The 16,373-nt window shown below is 41.3% G+C and overlaps 1 protein-coding gene across 4 annotated transcripts in view; it reads left to right on the top strand.

Moving 5' to 3' along the window:
• KLF12 (KLF transcription factor 12) overlaps positions 1–16,373 on the top strand; it is a 236,031-nt gene that overhangs the window by 210,222 nt on the left and 9,436 nt on the right. For all 4 annotated transcript variants that reach the window (XM_057366473.1, XM_057366471.1, XM_057366472.1 and 1 more), the window contains one exon: positions 652–809. In XM_057366473.1, coding sequence (XP_057222456.1) covers positions 652–809 — 158 coding nt within the window. The remainder of the gene's footprint in view (positions 1–651; positions 810–16,373) is intronic.

The following is a 16,373-nucleotide window of genomic DNA, read 5'->3' as shown; positions in this document are numbered from 1 at the left end:
CATTGCCATAAATGGAGTATCTTTTGTGTGTTTCTGTGGTGATTGTTTTCTGGCCTTGTTCTAATAAACTTCATTTATCAGTGGTCTGAAAGGAAATAAAATTCATTGGCTTTCAGGTGATAGATTGAGAATTGTTAAATGAGAAAATGGAAAAATCGCTGCTTCAGGGGATCCGGATCTGTTAGCAGTCTGTATTCAAGCAAACAACAGGTGTTTGGCCAAATGCGAGGATCCATAGTTCAGATCTGGGCACCGGAAACACTTTTTCATAAAGGGCTTCAGGCTTTTCATCTATTTCAACTTGTCAAAGAGAAGTTATGGAGGCTATATATAAACTGTTTAGAAAACAGATCAGTGTGCTTGTACCTGGACATATGTCAAATAGAAATAGAGCTCAGATAAAATCAGGCTGCTTCATAATTGGAGCGGTATTTCAAGGATCATGGTGGGTTTTTTGGGCAATAAGCATTTCTAAATCAAGACTTCAATCTGTAAAATATGCTCTAGTGCAAACACTAAATGTGTCAAAATGTAGAAAAGGAAATAGAGTTAATTTATTGTTTATCATTTCTGTTACAGCTGTTTTTTGGGGGCCTGGGGATATACACCATGCTCTTGTTTCATTTTTTTTGCTTCTGTTCTGTTTTTCAGTTCAATTTCACCATTCAGTATTGAGAGCACAAGGCGTCAGAGGAGGTCTGAGTCTCCAGACTCCAGGAAGCGGCGCATCCATCGGTGTGACTTTGAGGGATGCAACAAAGTGTACACAAAGAGTTCCCACCTGAAGGCTCACCGGAGAACGCACACAGGTAAGTTTTGCTGGCACTGTGCACCGTGGCTAAGACAGGCAGGTTGCTTTCTGCCCAATTTAGGGCATACTGAACTTGTCGTCCTACAGTGAGAGCCAAAGGTTTGCACCTGAATGACAGAGATGTCTGTGAGTGCACTGGTGTTCTGGTGCAGATCGGGARTGTGCTCTTGAATGGAACGTCCTTGTTATTCCCCCTTGGCAGTGCAAGAGCAGTGTCAGCACAAACCAGACTCTTCTCAGATTGAACTGAAGTGGCCTCTAGGGACATACCTGCTGTTGCTTCAACAAGGAAAGGGTGGTCATTGCTTGGGACCAGCCAGAGCTAGTCCAGAGRAAAACCTCAAGAAGAGCATATAGTGTGTTCATGAATCTTCAGCAGCATTTTMTTCTATCTACTGACCTGATTCTTTTGAGCTATTACTTGCTTTTACAGATGTAGCCTTTGGATACCAGGTGCTTCTGAAATCCTTCAATTCATATGTAAACTCAAATCCTCAGTATGTCTTTSTGGAGGCTTTCAGAGGCACCCACCCCATGCTGGAGAGGGAAGTCATCACTGTATGAGAGTAGGTTGCACTAGATCCCTACAGCAGAGATGCAAGAGAGATGTCTAGAGGAGCTGGGTCCTGGATGACCATACTTAACTCTCAGTCAATACCTGGTGTCCTTATTAACTTTATGGGCTGTTACTAGTCTATGTGACAGGCACGTAAGCGTAGCCGAAGCAGTTACGTGTAATAGTTGTAATTTTATGGTGGATAAGGTCAGGAGCAGCAATTTGGAGTTATCCAGAGCAATTCTGAAAAGAGATTGATTGGATGGCTAGAAAGGCAGTGGACAGAACACTCKGAGCCTCAGTGCTATTCCTAACCCTCATGCTGATTTGTTTAAAAGAAATTTATTGATCTCTCTGTGCTTAATGGACTTGAGCATTCTTGTAACTCCTTGGAGGAAACGTGGTGTTTATCCAGCATGTAGGACAGTGTTGATCTTTGCTGTGAATCTACTGGCACTTTCTGTGATCTGATGTACTCTAAAGAGTATGAGCTATTATTATAAGAAATTACATGAAGGCTTCTTCATTTCAATTGAGGCYGCATCTCCATCACTCTTTCCAATATTTTTTTTGGTGGGTAGGACTTTTGTTGAGAGGTATTCTGAACAAGGCTCCAACCCCATACCCCCTACTAAAACAATTTCTATAGTGTAAGAGCCCTTTCCTTAAACAGCAGAAATGTTCTGGTGATCTGGAAATTTCATTACACTTCCCTCCAGGCCAATTTTCCTGGTTTCTTACTATCTTCCATTAATGTTTGTGTCTTCTGCTTTCTCATTATTTGTCATGTCTTGTCTTAATTATTTTTAATTCTTCCCTGTTCTTTCCCGTCTTAAATATCGTCTTTCATCCCTAGCCTTWGAATATATTTTATGTACCCTTACCTTTTCACGTTCTTCTGTCCTTCTCTTTTTACTTCTGTTATCCCAGTCTAACCCTACTCTGTCCCTTTCCTTTCCCCTGCCTGGATTTCTGTGKTGTTTCCTTTTCTTGCCTGTATCACCCTTTGTGCATTGAGACTGTAACAAAGACAGAAAGCCCAACAGAGACATAAGAACCACAGAATGTTTGGTTTGAAACAAAAGTACCTTTTATCTGCTTATACCCCAGGGAAGTCACTCTTCTCTAGCCTGCCAGACTGGCTACCAGCCCAGGAGTATAAGCAATCATCATGTAAGTTATAAAATTAGATGTGAACAACCTCAGAAATGTCACACCCAAGTTAGCCCAGAAACAGAGAAGGCTGTTTCCTGCTGTGACATTTTAAAACACTGAGAATTACATTTGTCAAATGTCTGTAATTCTTCAGTGGTCTCATGGGGCAGAACAGCACGTGGGGCTAATGCACCCAAATCAGTGTGAAATAGTCAACACTGCCTAATCTCAGGCTGTGTACTTGGGTGCTCAGAGGCAGGCACTGAAGGCTTGAGAGGTTCTAGGTAATCCCAGTTTTAGCATCTGTAACTCTTCACCAGCACGAAAGGGGTTTGTCTACCTGCTGTAATCACRGGATCCATCTCCCCAGCCTTGGTTCTCTGGCAGCTGGGTGTCAAGGCTGTGCTATCTGTCTGGGATCTCTGGGTAGTCAGAGAAGAGGGATTGGCACCTCTGGGGCATGTTATTCCCTCTTCAGGTATACCCAGGGATTGGCTTGCAAAGGTGGTTCTCTTTCACTGCCGAGTACAGAGGAAGCCCAGATACCTGCCAGGCTGTGAGCTGGCTGAAATGAAATCCCACACCAAAAGACAGCTGCCTGAGCTATTTTGTAGTCATGCTGGAAGTTGGTTTATTACTTCAGGGAAAAAGAAAAATAACATCAAATCRAAAACCTTCATTAAATGGTCAGCTGATAACTGCTTTATATTGACATTGCAGCAGGCGTGATGAAAGAAGTGTAGTCTAGACAAATGGTGAGTGCTGAATTTARCCAGTGGATCCAGTGAGAAAATCTGTGTCATGCTGTTAAAATTAAATGTGCTTTACAGGACGCTTCTGAGGTCTTGATAAGAAGTTGGCATATTCAGATTTACATGTAGCATTGGCCACGAGTGTACTCCATGTACTAATCTCATCTTGCATTTTTTATCTTGGCCTTTAGTTTTGCTTCAGGCAAAAGAAGTTAATTATTCACATATGACCCACAGTAATTAGTGCAGTTTTGGATAAATATAAATGAAATATGACAGCTATGCACGCAAGGGTGAGCAAGTTTCAGTAGGAAACTTTCTGAGAAAAGATCACAGAAACTCGGCATTGCATAACYTGTACCTCTTTTTTTTTTTTTTTTWRGSMRGSYWAWYYTKSYKRMMRWTKKTTWMCYWARSMRGRWKKKSYTKRRRAMYTKTTTTTTTTTTCATTTACTCAATGATCTTAAATRTGTATCCCAATCTAAATGATTTTCTCTGCATATTCACAGTAGTTGAAACATTCACAGTAGTTTTGACACAGGAGGGAAAACAATGTGGTATTTTGACAGGATGAAGAGATTTGTTGGTTGGAAGGTGTACTTCTTTTCATCCCAATGAAAAAGAGAAACACAGTATTAAAGATATAAGAGTTAAATTTAATTTTCTTGGTGTAACTCCTAGGTTTCTTAAGTATGCTATCATCCAGCTCCTCAATGCTTGCCGCCAGTGTCCTCAAAAACTTACCGTGCTGGTGTGAGCACAAAGTCCACTGGGGGGCGAACTTGAATTRCATATCGTATCTCTGACAGGAAAACTGCGAGTGAAACCTCTGCTAGATAGAGCATTGCATAAATCACAAGCGCTGGTATTAAATTTCTCTTTCTAGTATCAGCTTCTTATTGTTGTTTTGCCAGATCATCACATACAGCTATCAGGAGGTATTGGGTGTGATGGAGAGCCTTCGGGGCTCTCAGGCAATCTTGCAGCTCAGGTTTATCAACTCTTTCTGCARGGAGAAACTGTGAGAAACTGTCTCACTGGACTTGCATTGAGTTAGTTTCTGCTTCAGTGAACTTAAAGAAAATTACTAATGTGTGACTCCACAAAGGAATAATCCTTAAAAATGGGAAAACCAGCAGCCATGGGCTGCATTCCTGGTTTGTGTTCATCTGTGCTGCACTTGGCACAGGTGCTGATGTTGGCCCCAGGAATGGGGAGAGTGTAACTGCTGTTTCCATGGGGTCTGCACCTRTACAGACCTGGTGGGACTCACCTTCTTCACTTTGCTGCTTTTACTTTGAAGATGGAGGGGGAAACAGCCATAATATTATCTTATGATCTCTAGTGGCTATTTTAGGCATTTTAGACCGTACTAGAATTGTCAGTCCTACAGACTGAGCTATACCGGTTCCTTCCACTGTGTGAGCATCTAAACATCTGAAGTAGTTCCTTGTTAAACCCAGTTCTAGCTATTAGTGGCTACCCCCTAACCATATGGAGAAGCCCAAGGGGTTTAAAACATGGTGTGAATCATCCTGAAGAAGTCAAYGAAGAGAGAAGATGTCTGCTTTGAGGTTATGTGGGTCATAATTTTACAGTGTCTGAATCACAAGAGATTTGTTCCATGTCTCTCACATCCACAGAATTTTCATTTACTGTAGTAGTCAGCATTCTGTATTTCTGYGCAACCTATTTCAGTTGTTAGTTAAAAATTTCTGGAAGAACACGGCAGTGTGGCTTTCTGGGGTCAACAACTGCAAAAGTCTGGGACTTTCCAGGTGGCATGAAGTGGGAATGGATTTGATCTCTGGGTGTAGGCACCATATATTCACAGGCATGGCTTTGCTGCTGCCTTGGAGGAGTGGAGGAGACCAAGCCTGTAACCAGAGCACTTTTGTGGGACTYGCTGAGCTGCAACTGCTGCTCCTCATCCATGAGCCCCAGTCAGCAGTGGGTCTGAGCCACCCTTCCCAGTGCTGCTGTAGAGGGGCTGCTTGCAGAGCCMGGCTGAATACAGCCTCCAGGCCAAGTGAATTTTTTAGTGTTTGGTGCTTTGTCCTTGATCAACGCCTATATCATTCCTGAGAGATGAGAGCAAATACCTTTGCCACAGACGTAATGAAGACTATTTGTCAGTGTCAAGTGGTCTTCAGCAGTGTTACATGGAGACAGTAAACATCGCAGAAGTACAGATTTGTACCTGAGAAAATGACAGCATTCCCGCCCCAAGATGTTCCTTTATAGCTGGGTTGAGACACCACCCTAGAAGAGAGAGGACTAGTGAGTACATGGGTGTTTTATTTAGTCTGTGCTTTTTCAAACATTGCATTCCTCTCACTCACTGTTGCTCCATATATTATTTTAATATGAAAGGGCYCCTGTCATTAGTCTTTGTTCACATTTTCCTTTGAGCACTTTCAGAGTGAACTTAAAAAGTCAGAGGCACCAAAAAGTTATTTTTGTTCTGTAGGTTTTTAAAACTCCATTCATTACCTGTTGTTTTCTTAAGGTCTGTGTAATACCTTTTGCTAACTATAAGTTCCAGAGGGATATTTACAGGTTTGTAATCCCTTCTTTAGACAAATATTGGGAAGAAGCAACATGTTTTAAATAATCTGTCTGGATTTTACTGAAATGTGTAGATTTTTGGTCTATAACACCTCTTTGTCACCTACCCACCAGACTCACTCTTCAAAACTTCAGCTTTTCTTTGTCATGTCCTATGTTCTCCTTATCCCTGAAATCTTCCTTCACCGTGTAAATCTGTCAGGTGAAAAAACCTCCAACAGCAGGTTCACATGCTGTTCAGAAACTGGGAATTTAAATAAACAAGGTCAATTTAAAAATTAATTTGCTTTAAATAAAATAGGAGGTTCTATTTGTGTTGGGTGATGCTTTTATTTTTTAAGAAATACTTTCTTTTAGTGTTTTAAGATTTTCTGCCAGTTTCAATAAACAGTAGAGCTTTCCAATGTGAAAATTAGTATATTTCACAGAAGTTTTCCTTTCTAGCTTTAATGCTCGTTCTTCACGCAGTTTCTCTTCAGAAGATAAACAGATTATTCAATAAATGAAACCTCAACCCATTCCCATTGATGTGGCAGGGTTCACATTTCAGGACAGAAATACATTTAAAAGCAGATGTCTGCTGTGCAGTGTGTACCAGGGTGTAAAGGCAGGCTCACCAAAGCCCCACAGCCTAGAATGGTGATGCAGAAATGGGAACCTCTGGATGTGGTGAGAGAGTGGTCTGAGTCCAGCTAGTTAAAGGCAGGTGTCCATTCCACAAGGTGCTTGTACATCCAGTTCTCTTCCAATAGCCACTCTGTGGAAAGTCAAATGATTTCATTTCTGGCGCTTTCTGCAGGCTCTGAATTCACCTTCCACACGGGGACTCATTCCTCTGCATTGTAGGTCTGATGCTGTGCCGATATGGAAGAGTGCCCGTGTGGTTACTCCAAGGCACTTTGATGGGAAAGCAAGTCTAATTGCATCTGTGATTACTTTCAGTCTCAAGGTTATGAAAAATATTTGCAACACTGCCCCTTGACTTTATAAATATGGGGTGCATATGTGTTTTGTCTGTGTGTGGCACGAGGGAATAATGATAATTTCATTATGCAGAATAAGATTTTCTCTAAGCCAGCCATTTAGTACTTAATGCTCTACCTCCTAAGAACTGCAGTTCATCTGAGGTCTCTGGCGTGATTGTGGTCTACCATGTGTAGCCCTGAAGTGCCATGAAGGCAAGAAAGACGTCTTTACTCCCACTGCTTCCAAAACACTTTCCCAGATGTTGCACCCAGACCTGAAGGAATAAATACACAGTGCAGGGTTTCCAGCTCTTGCAGCCCACTCAGTCCCCGGCAGAGRGAACAGAAACTTGTTACTGGTGATAGCCCATGTCTTTTGGGAAGTGTGTCTGGAGCTGCTCGTGCCCATCCTGTCCTTGTCAGGGCAACCTTCAATCGGAAACACGGTCTTTGAGAGTGCAGCATACTCAGAACTGAAAGTGTGCTTCACAAAAGCCTTTAAAAATATTTTATTCAGGTTTTCTTCTTTCCTGTTTTCTTTTTTTTTCCATGCATAACAGGTAACAAGAGCTAGATCCTGAAAATCAGTGTTTTCATTCTTCACTTTTTTGAAAAAAAGTGGTTAGAAACCTTGCTAAATTCTTCAAAAACTTTCATGGGAAAAGTTTGTTTCATGGGAAAGTAAGAAGATCTGATGACACCTGTGTAGTATGAGTTATTTTCTGTACTTCAGTGTTTTCTCCACATAGGATATGAAATAGTGGTATTTTGGTCACATTAATGAACTTTTCCCTTTTCCCTTGTCATGTAGATTTTTATCACATAATATTTTTCTTTRGTATGATATATATTTAATCTGATCTTTATTGTGACAAAAATTGGTATATCTTCTTTTGCAAAGTTTAATTCCATTTCCAGCTCACTTAAATGGGAGATGGAGTTTTTAATGCCCTGTTTCTATATACAGCTCAGCACACCAATGCCCATCCTCTGCTTGAGCCTGACTTTTCACACAGGGCAAACAAAGTTGGGCAAAAGTGTGTGAGACAAAGGTCATCCCTTGAAGCCTTTTTGTTACCTTTTGTTTGTTTGTTTTTTGTTTAAAATTACTTCTTTGGCAGGTTTTCATTGTTGTTGTTTTGTTGGGTTTTTTTTTTCCCAAAATCAAAAGGAAAGTTTAAGTTTTTACTGAGAAACTTGAGTTTTTCTCTTGTTGAACATGGTGGAGCAATGTCTGGAGCATCCAGGAGGAGTGACCGTGCCAGCATCGAAGGCAGATGYGTGGGGAAGGGTGGCTTGTTTGGTGTCTCCCTTGCAGTTGCAGCCCACAGTGAACAAAAGTTGTTTTATTTGGGGAAGGCCAGACTAAAAGCCAAGCCTACAGCACCCCAGGTAAGGAGAGTGAGCGTGCAGGTCTGCTGGCACCCTCGTACAGTTGGCTGCTGATGGAAGTATGGATCTGTTGCATCACCTTTCCCAAACACTTTAGTAAGTGAAGGCTGCTATAATAAGCAAGACCTYTGTCTTTTCCCACAGCACTGGGAATTCAATAGTCCCATATATTTTCTGTGGCTGTTGTGAAGAAGAAAATGCTGTCTTCCTTCATGCCATCTTTTACTACAGATATATCTATAATGTATAAGAAGTGTTAAGTGTATATGTATATGCACTTAACATATACTTAAAAACTTTATTATATATACCATGTCATACAGGAAGCAAATTTCAGGAAGGATAATAAAATTACATTTTTTGTGAACTGTTGGGATTTGGTCTSGCTCCTGGATTCAGGTGCACAGGAAGGGGCCTTTTACATTTCCAAATGTTTTAGTTTTTCTGTTTTTACAGGAGTTAAAATGTATCATTTAGCATCAGCAGYGCCCTGGGCAATGTATGTAACTAATCCTTGTCCCGAGCATTAATTAATTCACACGTTACAGTGTACTTGGTAGGGCCCATTGTGGGGCAAAGTCTCTGCAGAAACCCCAAAAAGGGAAAATGTGGAATTTGCTTGGATTCCCTCTCTTCCTTTCTTTCTGTGCTTGTGGTTGCAGAAAGACCAGAGACTGATGTAATGGATTTGCCTTCTTAAATTACAGAAAATTGAATTTTGTTATTTTAGTCCCAAAGGCTTTTTTGCTGAGATTTGTATTTAAATTGACAGACCAGGGCAGCTGTACACCTAGAGTGGCATGTGGGACAATAGTAGTAGAAGGAAAGAAGTGGGGTTGCTGAACTAGTACTGGTCTTGCAGAGGGGGTGAGAAGAAGAGCCAGGATGGCAAACAGGACCCAAGCTCATCAGTGCTRTGAAATGAAAAGGTATTTGTGTGTTTTGATGTGAGAAAAGGACTMCCAGCTGAATTACCACAAGTGGAGTTTATAAATAATAAGTTTAAGAGCTGCCAAAGTGTAATGAAGTTCTGTCTCTTCTTCTAGAGTGGAGATTGTCAATGTGTATATGAACTAAAGGAATTGTTTTGTTCYCAGTTTCCACATGAAGAAACCATGTCCCTGTGCTTTGCTTAAGTCAGACCAAGAACAAGAAATAAAAAACCTGAACTTCAAGACGTGTCCCAGGCAGCACAGTATGTTCCTGTTCTGCTCGTAGAAATTGTTTTGCCAGACTTGCTCAACTGATACGAACCTAATCTCTTCCCRGAAAGATATTTTATTTGCATATTTTGACAATACTGAAGCATAGAAGTCAAATTGCCTATGTTCACCAAAGACACAGAGTGAATTAGTAACTGCATGAAGTAAATAATTGAATTGGATTTTTGCATCAAAATGGTTGAAAATATTTCAAACTTTTAAAGTTGAATCTAAGATGTAGCACTTTCATTACAGAAAGTAAGGTGTTCCTAATGTATAAGTCAGAGCCTTGTTGACTCTCTGCAGTTTTGGGAAGGKTACTGATGCTTCCTGGATTGGTTTTCCTACCTGCAGAATGGACTTAATATTTGTTACACAGCACTATTATAAAGACAGACTTTTATGAGGGATTACATTTTAAGAAAAGCTTTATAAGGCACTTTGAAGTTGTAAAGTGCTTGATAAGTGCTCTGTTTTTTCATTAAAAAAATTATACTAATAAAAATACCGCATAAAATATAAGAATTCTCATTTTTYCCTTCTCCCTGTGTCTGAAAGCTAAGTGTCCCTCTTCTTCTGGGAGTGACTGAGGATGTTCATTTTTAGCTAGCGTTTTTGCCATTAAAAGATTCTTTTCTGCCTGAAATTTCTTTATTTTTAGCAGGAATCAAAATCTAATCAGCTGTCATTTGTGATTTTCAGTATATGACTTTTCCTGCTGTAGTCCTGTCAGTTTGGGTGCAGTAGGACTGTCCCATACACTTCATAACGATTCTTGTGTTTACATGGGAGCTGAAAACAGCTGACATAAACACTGCATGTTACATGTATTGCATAATATCCTGTAGCAGAAACCAAACCAGGAATCACCAGGRGATGTCCTCAACCCTGCAAAACTACAGATCTGTTCATTTTGACTAGAAAATGTAGCGTATCACACATAGGCAGACACATGCTTACTGGCTTACTTATTTTTTTCCATTTTGTTTTGGGCTAAATCCTTACTACCTCACTCTGTTTTAATGTGTGGAAKACTCCTCCAAGAGTAACGACTGTAGAAACTTGGGCATAAAGATGTATATAGCAGAGCTGGGCAAGTGCCACCTGCTAAACTGCAAATTTGACAGAAACTCATTGTATTTTGTGAATGGGGTGAGGGGTGTCATCTCCTCCATGCCCCCAGTCCTCCCAGTCTGGAAGTACTGCACAAACCTAAATATCAGGTTTTATTTCTGTGTGCCTTCTAACTTTGTTTTTCACAGGATGATGGAAGCTTAAACATRGAAAATATCTGACTAGATTGCTAAACCTTTACTCCTGAACAGACCCTTATGTTTACTTCCTCATTGACTCTTACTTGGAATKAAAGTGTTACCAGCATTTCCAAATGCTGCATGCCATAGCAGGAAGGAGCTGCAGAGAAGGGACATAATRACTGAAGAGCCATGGTGACAATTCCATGTGCAGAAAAAATGGATAGGGATGTCAGAAGAGGACATAAATAAGAAGGGGCACAGCACTCATCTGTAATACCAGAAAGAGTGGGGAGTTTATGTCAGGGGAAGAAAACACTTTACAGCTTGAGCACTGTCCTGGWAGTAGACACTGCAACCTCGTGGTTGCCAAGAGCCTTCTAAACTGCTGGATAAATGAAACTAAAATAATACACGAATGAAAGGAACTGCAAGTGTGCAGGGAGTACATAGGGCATCTGCAGTTGCAGTAAATAAGGTCACTTGCCTAAGGAATAAATACAAGCCCAGCTCTGTTTCCTGGAGTTCCACAACAGTTGCCCTGCTGGCAGAATAACCCWTAACTATTTACATGGTGGTTTTGTGGTGTCTGTTTTTGAAACATCTGGTCTGGCATCAAGTCCTGTGATACCATCAGTTGATGGGCAGAAGATAATTGCTGAGGAACATCCTATGTGGGAAATTCTGCACTGAACAGACCCTGCTTCCTTCATCTGTACATGGCATGTCTTGTGCTGGTGCCTACATAGAGCTTTTTTAGTAAGGGATACGTGAATGTCATCAGGTTATACAGTAAAAGTTCAAGAGATTTATTTCCCTGGGTGAATGATCTTCCAGATGTCAGGGTACATGAATAAAGACATGGGAAGGCAGATGTTGGGCTGTGTGAAGGGTGGAAAATTTTGAAATGGCTGAACAGTGGTCATTATTCAGCATTATTAATTCAATAATTGATGAGTTTTGGAAGATTTAATGAGCAGGAGTTGTAACCATGTTCTTAAGTGCTTAAGTGAGAGGAGTCATGGTAGGTTAGGAAAAATAACATGGTAAAAGTAATTAAACTAATTTGAATTGTGGCATCTGGACTACAAAAGGCATGGGTTTGGAGGGCTCTTAGAAATAGATGTTGTGTTAATAGAAGATTGAAAAATGACTATAWCCATTTGGAGCATTGACTCATCCCTTCAAAACTTCATAATTAGCTCCCCCAAATAATAGAAAATACTCATTTTCTACAGAGAACTATCTAGAAATGCTTTTTCATGCTCCAGGAACCCATTTGATCTATTTAAATGGCTTTTCTGGTGATTTGTTCACTATCCATATATTGCAAGACAAAGCTGCACAATGGTTTCAGAATTTGTCTGTGTTTTTAGATATTTTTGTCAGGTTTCAGGACAAAACAACAGAGCCCTCAAAGGCAGGTGCAAAAGTAGAGGGTCAGCAAATGTAAACAGCTTCAGGCACCTATTTTTAAATTGATAGGTTCTTTAAAACTTTACAGATTCAGAATATTAAACTAACAGGATTTTACCTTTTTCCTTTTCTCCTCCTCCTAAGTGCTACATGWTTTTAGTCTCTTTCTGCAGCTCTCCTTGCTTCCAATTTCCCAAAACTGTCTGCTGTTTTGACTTCTTCATTTCTGTGCTTTCACCACCCTGGGCAAGACTCACACAGCCTGCTTTTSCTCCTTTGAGCTGAATGAGAATTTGAGTGTCTGGGTGTATGAGGAGTTGAAACGTGCCCACACTTTAAGCCCAAGAGTTTCTTAAACACTTAAACTTGAGTGCTCTCACAGAGACAGAAGTGTCTGAGTCAGAGAGGTTGAGTATTTGACTTCAACTCCACTGCAATCCAGTCTTGAAATGTAGATAGATAGATAGATAGATAGATAGACAGATAGATAGATAGACAGACAGATAGATAGATAGATAGATAGATAGATAGATAGATAGATAGATAGATAGATCGATAGATCAATAGATAGAGATACATATGCACTGTGGCTAAGTCCATCCAGTTAACAAACTCGTTTTGTTCACCTTCTCACACACTGCTCTCTGGATTGCCCTCCTGAGGCCCAGATAGATAGATAGATAGATAAAGATACATATGCACTGTGGCTAAGTCCATCCAGTTAACAAACTCGTTTTGTTCACCTTCTCACACACTGCTCTCTGGATTGCCCTCCTGAGGCCCAGCACCTCACTGTTGGTTCCACTGAGGATTTCAGCCCTGAATGCTCATCCTCATCAGGCAAAGCTGGTGTGTTATATCTGACACCAGCTTCTCAGCTTGTAGCAATTCTGCTCCTTCTGGTCCTTTCTTCATCGTTTGAACTCCTGGGTCTTCTGGTTTTGACAAACTCAGTGATTAATTTCCATGTCTGGGATGACACCAGACAGAAGGTTAAGAGTTAGAATATGAAGTACATTTACTTTTTGAGCACTTGAGCATGCACAGATAACGTAGTTTTTAAAGAGAAAAGCAGTAGTATTATTCTTTGCCTAAAATTTAGACTTGTGTAAAATGTTGATTAATCTTAATGAACAATCATATCTTTCACCATTTTCTTTACAGGGTCTTTTTTAAGGTTCATGTGACTGTCTGTTCAGAGTATGACTACTTTGGCTGTTTTTTCCCTTCTTACACAAAATGTATGTATTTAATTGAAAACAACGAAAGGTCCTCTTAGGTTGAGCTTGTGAGAGTGATTCTCCTTGAGTGGCGTAAATACCTTGTAAGGAATGTGGTCAGTCCTGTCTCTTTCACATAACTCCAAAAGGGCTGGGTAGGCAGGACTCACTGAGGAGGGACTCTAGAGTGGGAACTCCAGCTGAGTGATCTGCACTTACATCCTTCCCTCAGCTGACTTTCAGGTCTCACCTGAAGTGATGATGAGCAAACTGTTTCTGGTGTTTCTTGTACAAACCATCCCTTTCTGCATTGTGTTCTCTGTTTTCTACTGAGGAAAGAAGATCTGGAATTCTGTGTACGAGGGGAAGGATTTAGTATCATTACTAGTGATCTAGACAAGTGCATCAAGTGCATCCTCAGTCAGTTTGCAGATGACACCAAGTTGAGGAGTGTTGATCTGTTGGATGGTAGGAAGGCTCTGCAGAGGGATCTGGACAGGCTGGATCCATGGGCTGAKGCAGTTGTGTGAGGTTCAACAAGGCCGAGTGCCAGGTCCTGCATTTGGGTTACAACAACCCCATGCAATGCTACAGGCTGGGGGCAGAGTGTGTGGAAAGCTGCCCAGCAGAAAAGAATCTGGGTCAACAGCAGCTGAMCATGATCCAGAGTGTGCCCAGGTGGCCAAGAAGGCCAGTGACATCCTGGCCTGGATCAGCAATGGTGTGGCCAGCAGGGCCAGGGCAGTGATTGTGCCCCTGCACTCAGCCCTGGTGAGGCTACACCGTGAATCCTGTGATGAATTTTGTCCTTCTCACTAAAAGAAGGACATTGAGCTGCTGGAGCATGTCCAGAGAAGGACAACGGAGCTGGTGAAGGGTCTGGAGCACAAGTCTTAGGAGGAATGGCTGAGGGAAGTGGGGTTCTTCAGCCTGGAGAAAGAGGGGGTTGGGGTGAGCCTTATTACTTTCTACAAATACCTGAAAGGAAGTTGTTGCAAGGTGGGGGTTGGTCTGCCAAGTAATAAGCTATAGGACAAAAGGCAATGACACCAACGTTGCACCAAGGTAGGGCTAGATTGGATATGAGGAAAARATTCTTCAGCCTGGTTGTCCAGTGAAGKAATTGACTTTCCATCTCTGAAGATACTTAAAATTTCAGATGCTTTCAAGTAAGAATCCAGAGCTTAAGAATTATCTATAGTTGGGAAGTGTCTGGGATCAAAGAAGCAAACYGAGGCAGTATCTGGCGAACACAAGGGTTTAAAAGTGTGTTGAGGGATGGGCAGGACACGCGCTGCACTTGGAAATCGTTGATGTGACGAGAGCGTTGGAATCAACCTGCCAAGTTGGAAGGGGCTACTRCTATATTTGTACAGTGCTCTGCACCAACTGTTTGTGGCAAGAATATGTATGTAAGACAGTTTGGTGGCAAATTTGAGCGCATTTTGTAGCACTGTGTCACTGGCAAGAGTGTRCCTGCCACCATCTGCCGTGTCCAGCTCACAGCAGCTGCTGCATTCGAGGTGCCCAACGCTGTGGCCGCCCAGTGGCAACGAGCACTGTTTGGTGCACAGTGCTTGGTTGGGGATATATAAAATTATCTAGGCTGAGTTGCTGCTGGTACAACTGCAGGCTGTGGTCAGAGCCCTCATTGCTGGGTTCTCCTTGCAGCAACTGTTTCCCACCCCCATCTGACATCAAAACTGCAGCACAGCCCAGATGGTGCACAGAAGGCACCAACCCAAGGAGCTCCAATGCTGCTGACAACCTCGCTGACATATCATGCTGATGTCTGTGCAGCACTGGGTTTCTTTACAGAGGCCATTTCAGCTGGATTTTTCAGGGCTGTTTGAACTTTGTGGTGATATTCTTACTTGGGAATTTTCTTTGGAAACCAAGGGCTCTCTGCAAAGCATTTATTGACTTTTGAAGAAACGCAAGAAGGGAGTTTCTGCCTACGACAAAGCAAGTGTTGCGTCACTGGTTCATGTAATTGAAATAGTTTCTTGCAAGCTGCTCATGATTCATAAGAGATAATAAATAACTGGGGAATGATTGTGCCTGACAAAGGAAACAGTTGTTGCAGAGATGCTCCTTTGTTGTCCAGGTTATGATTAGCTGGTTTCAGAACGGGAAGTAAAATTTTAAACTCACAAAGAAGATAAATACACAYGTCACACAGTTTCCTTTCCTCAGTTTTGGTTTATGCTGAACTGTGGGATCAAGGTAACTGCCGAGAGCATTTAACCTGTAGACTCTGAGGGTGGCTGATAGAAGTCACAAAGAAGTATAGTCTAGAAACATGTCAAGTATGGGATTTTATAACAGTTTGCTTTATGAAAGCCCAAAATCCATTTTGGCTGTATTAATCTTCTCTTCTGACATAGTACATCATTCTTACCCTTAAATATAAAACAAGAGTGTGGTAAGTCTGAGCTCACTGAAGTAAATCGGTATTTATGAACAGTCCTGTGAAGTCCCATGGCTTAGTACATTTAAATATTGTGCACCATTCCTAGTAACMTCTTATGCAAAATTAATTTTACTGAAAGTAAGTAAATAATGAGGAGGTTTTGCAGATTGGATTTTTATGTTTCAGTGGGAAGCTGTAGTTGATTTTTACCAGCTTGTTAAGAAATGTCCCGGAGTGCTGTTTACACAAATAATCAGAAACCCTCATAAATGTCATAGAATAATGGGAAGTCTGTGTCAGCCCATGGTAAATTGTGGAAATATCAGGTAATGTGGTCATTTGGGGAGAAAGTGTAGCCTGACAAGATGAGGGTTGCAAACTCGTATGGTAATCATGAGAATAATTACACAGCCCTTTGTCCTGATGTTAATCCCTGCATCACCCCTGCAAGGTAGGATCTATATTATTGCCTTAATCCTGTTGATTTTCTTAGTCATGTGAATACCACAGGAATGATAAATCTCAAGGCCCTTTTCCTCGCATTCAGCAGATCCAGTACCTCATAATTGTGTAATTTGGCCTAAAGCACCCTCTAGGCATTCATTGGGTGTTCATGGGAAGCGTGCAGAGGGGATTGTGGGGATTAATAGCAACAAGGGGAAAGTCACAA

Source organism: Malurus melanocephalus, unplaced genomic scaffold (genome assembly GCF_030028575.1).
Source record: "Malurus melanocephalus ecotype Western Australia unplaced genomic scaffold, MMel_1.1 scaffold_66, whole genome shotgun sequence".
NCBI classification, from domain to species: Eukaryota; Metazoa; Chordata; class Aves; order Passeriformes; family Maluridae; genus Malurus; species Malurus melanocephalus.
This window is presented reverse-complemented; position numbering and strand designations above follow the sequence as displayed.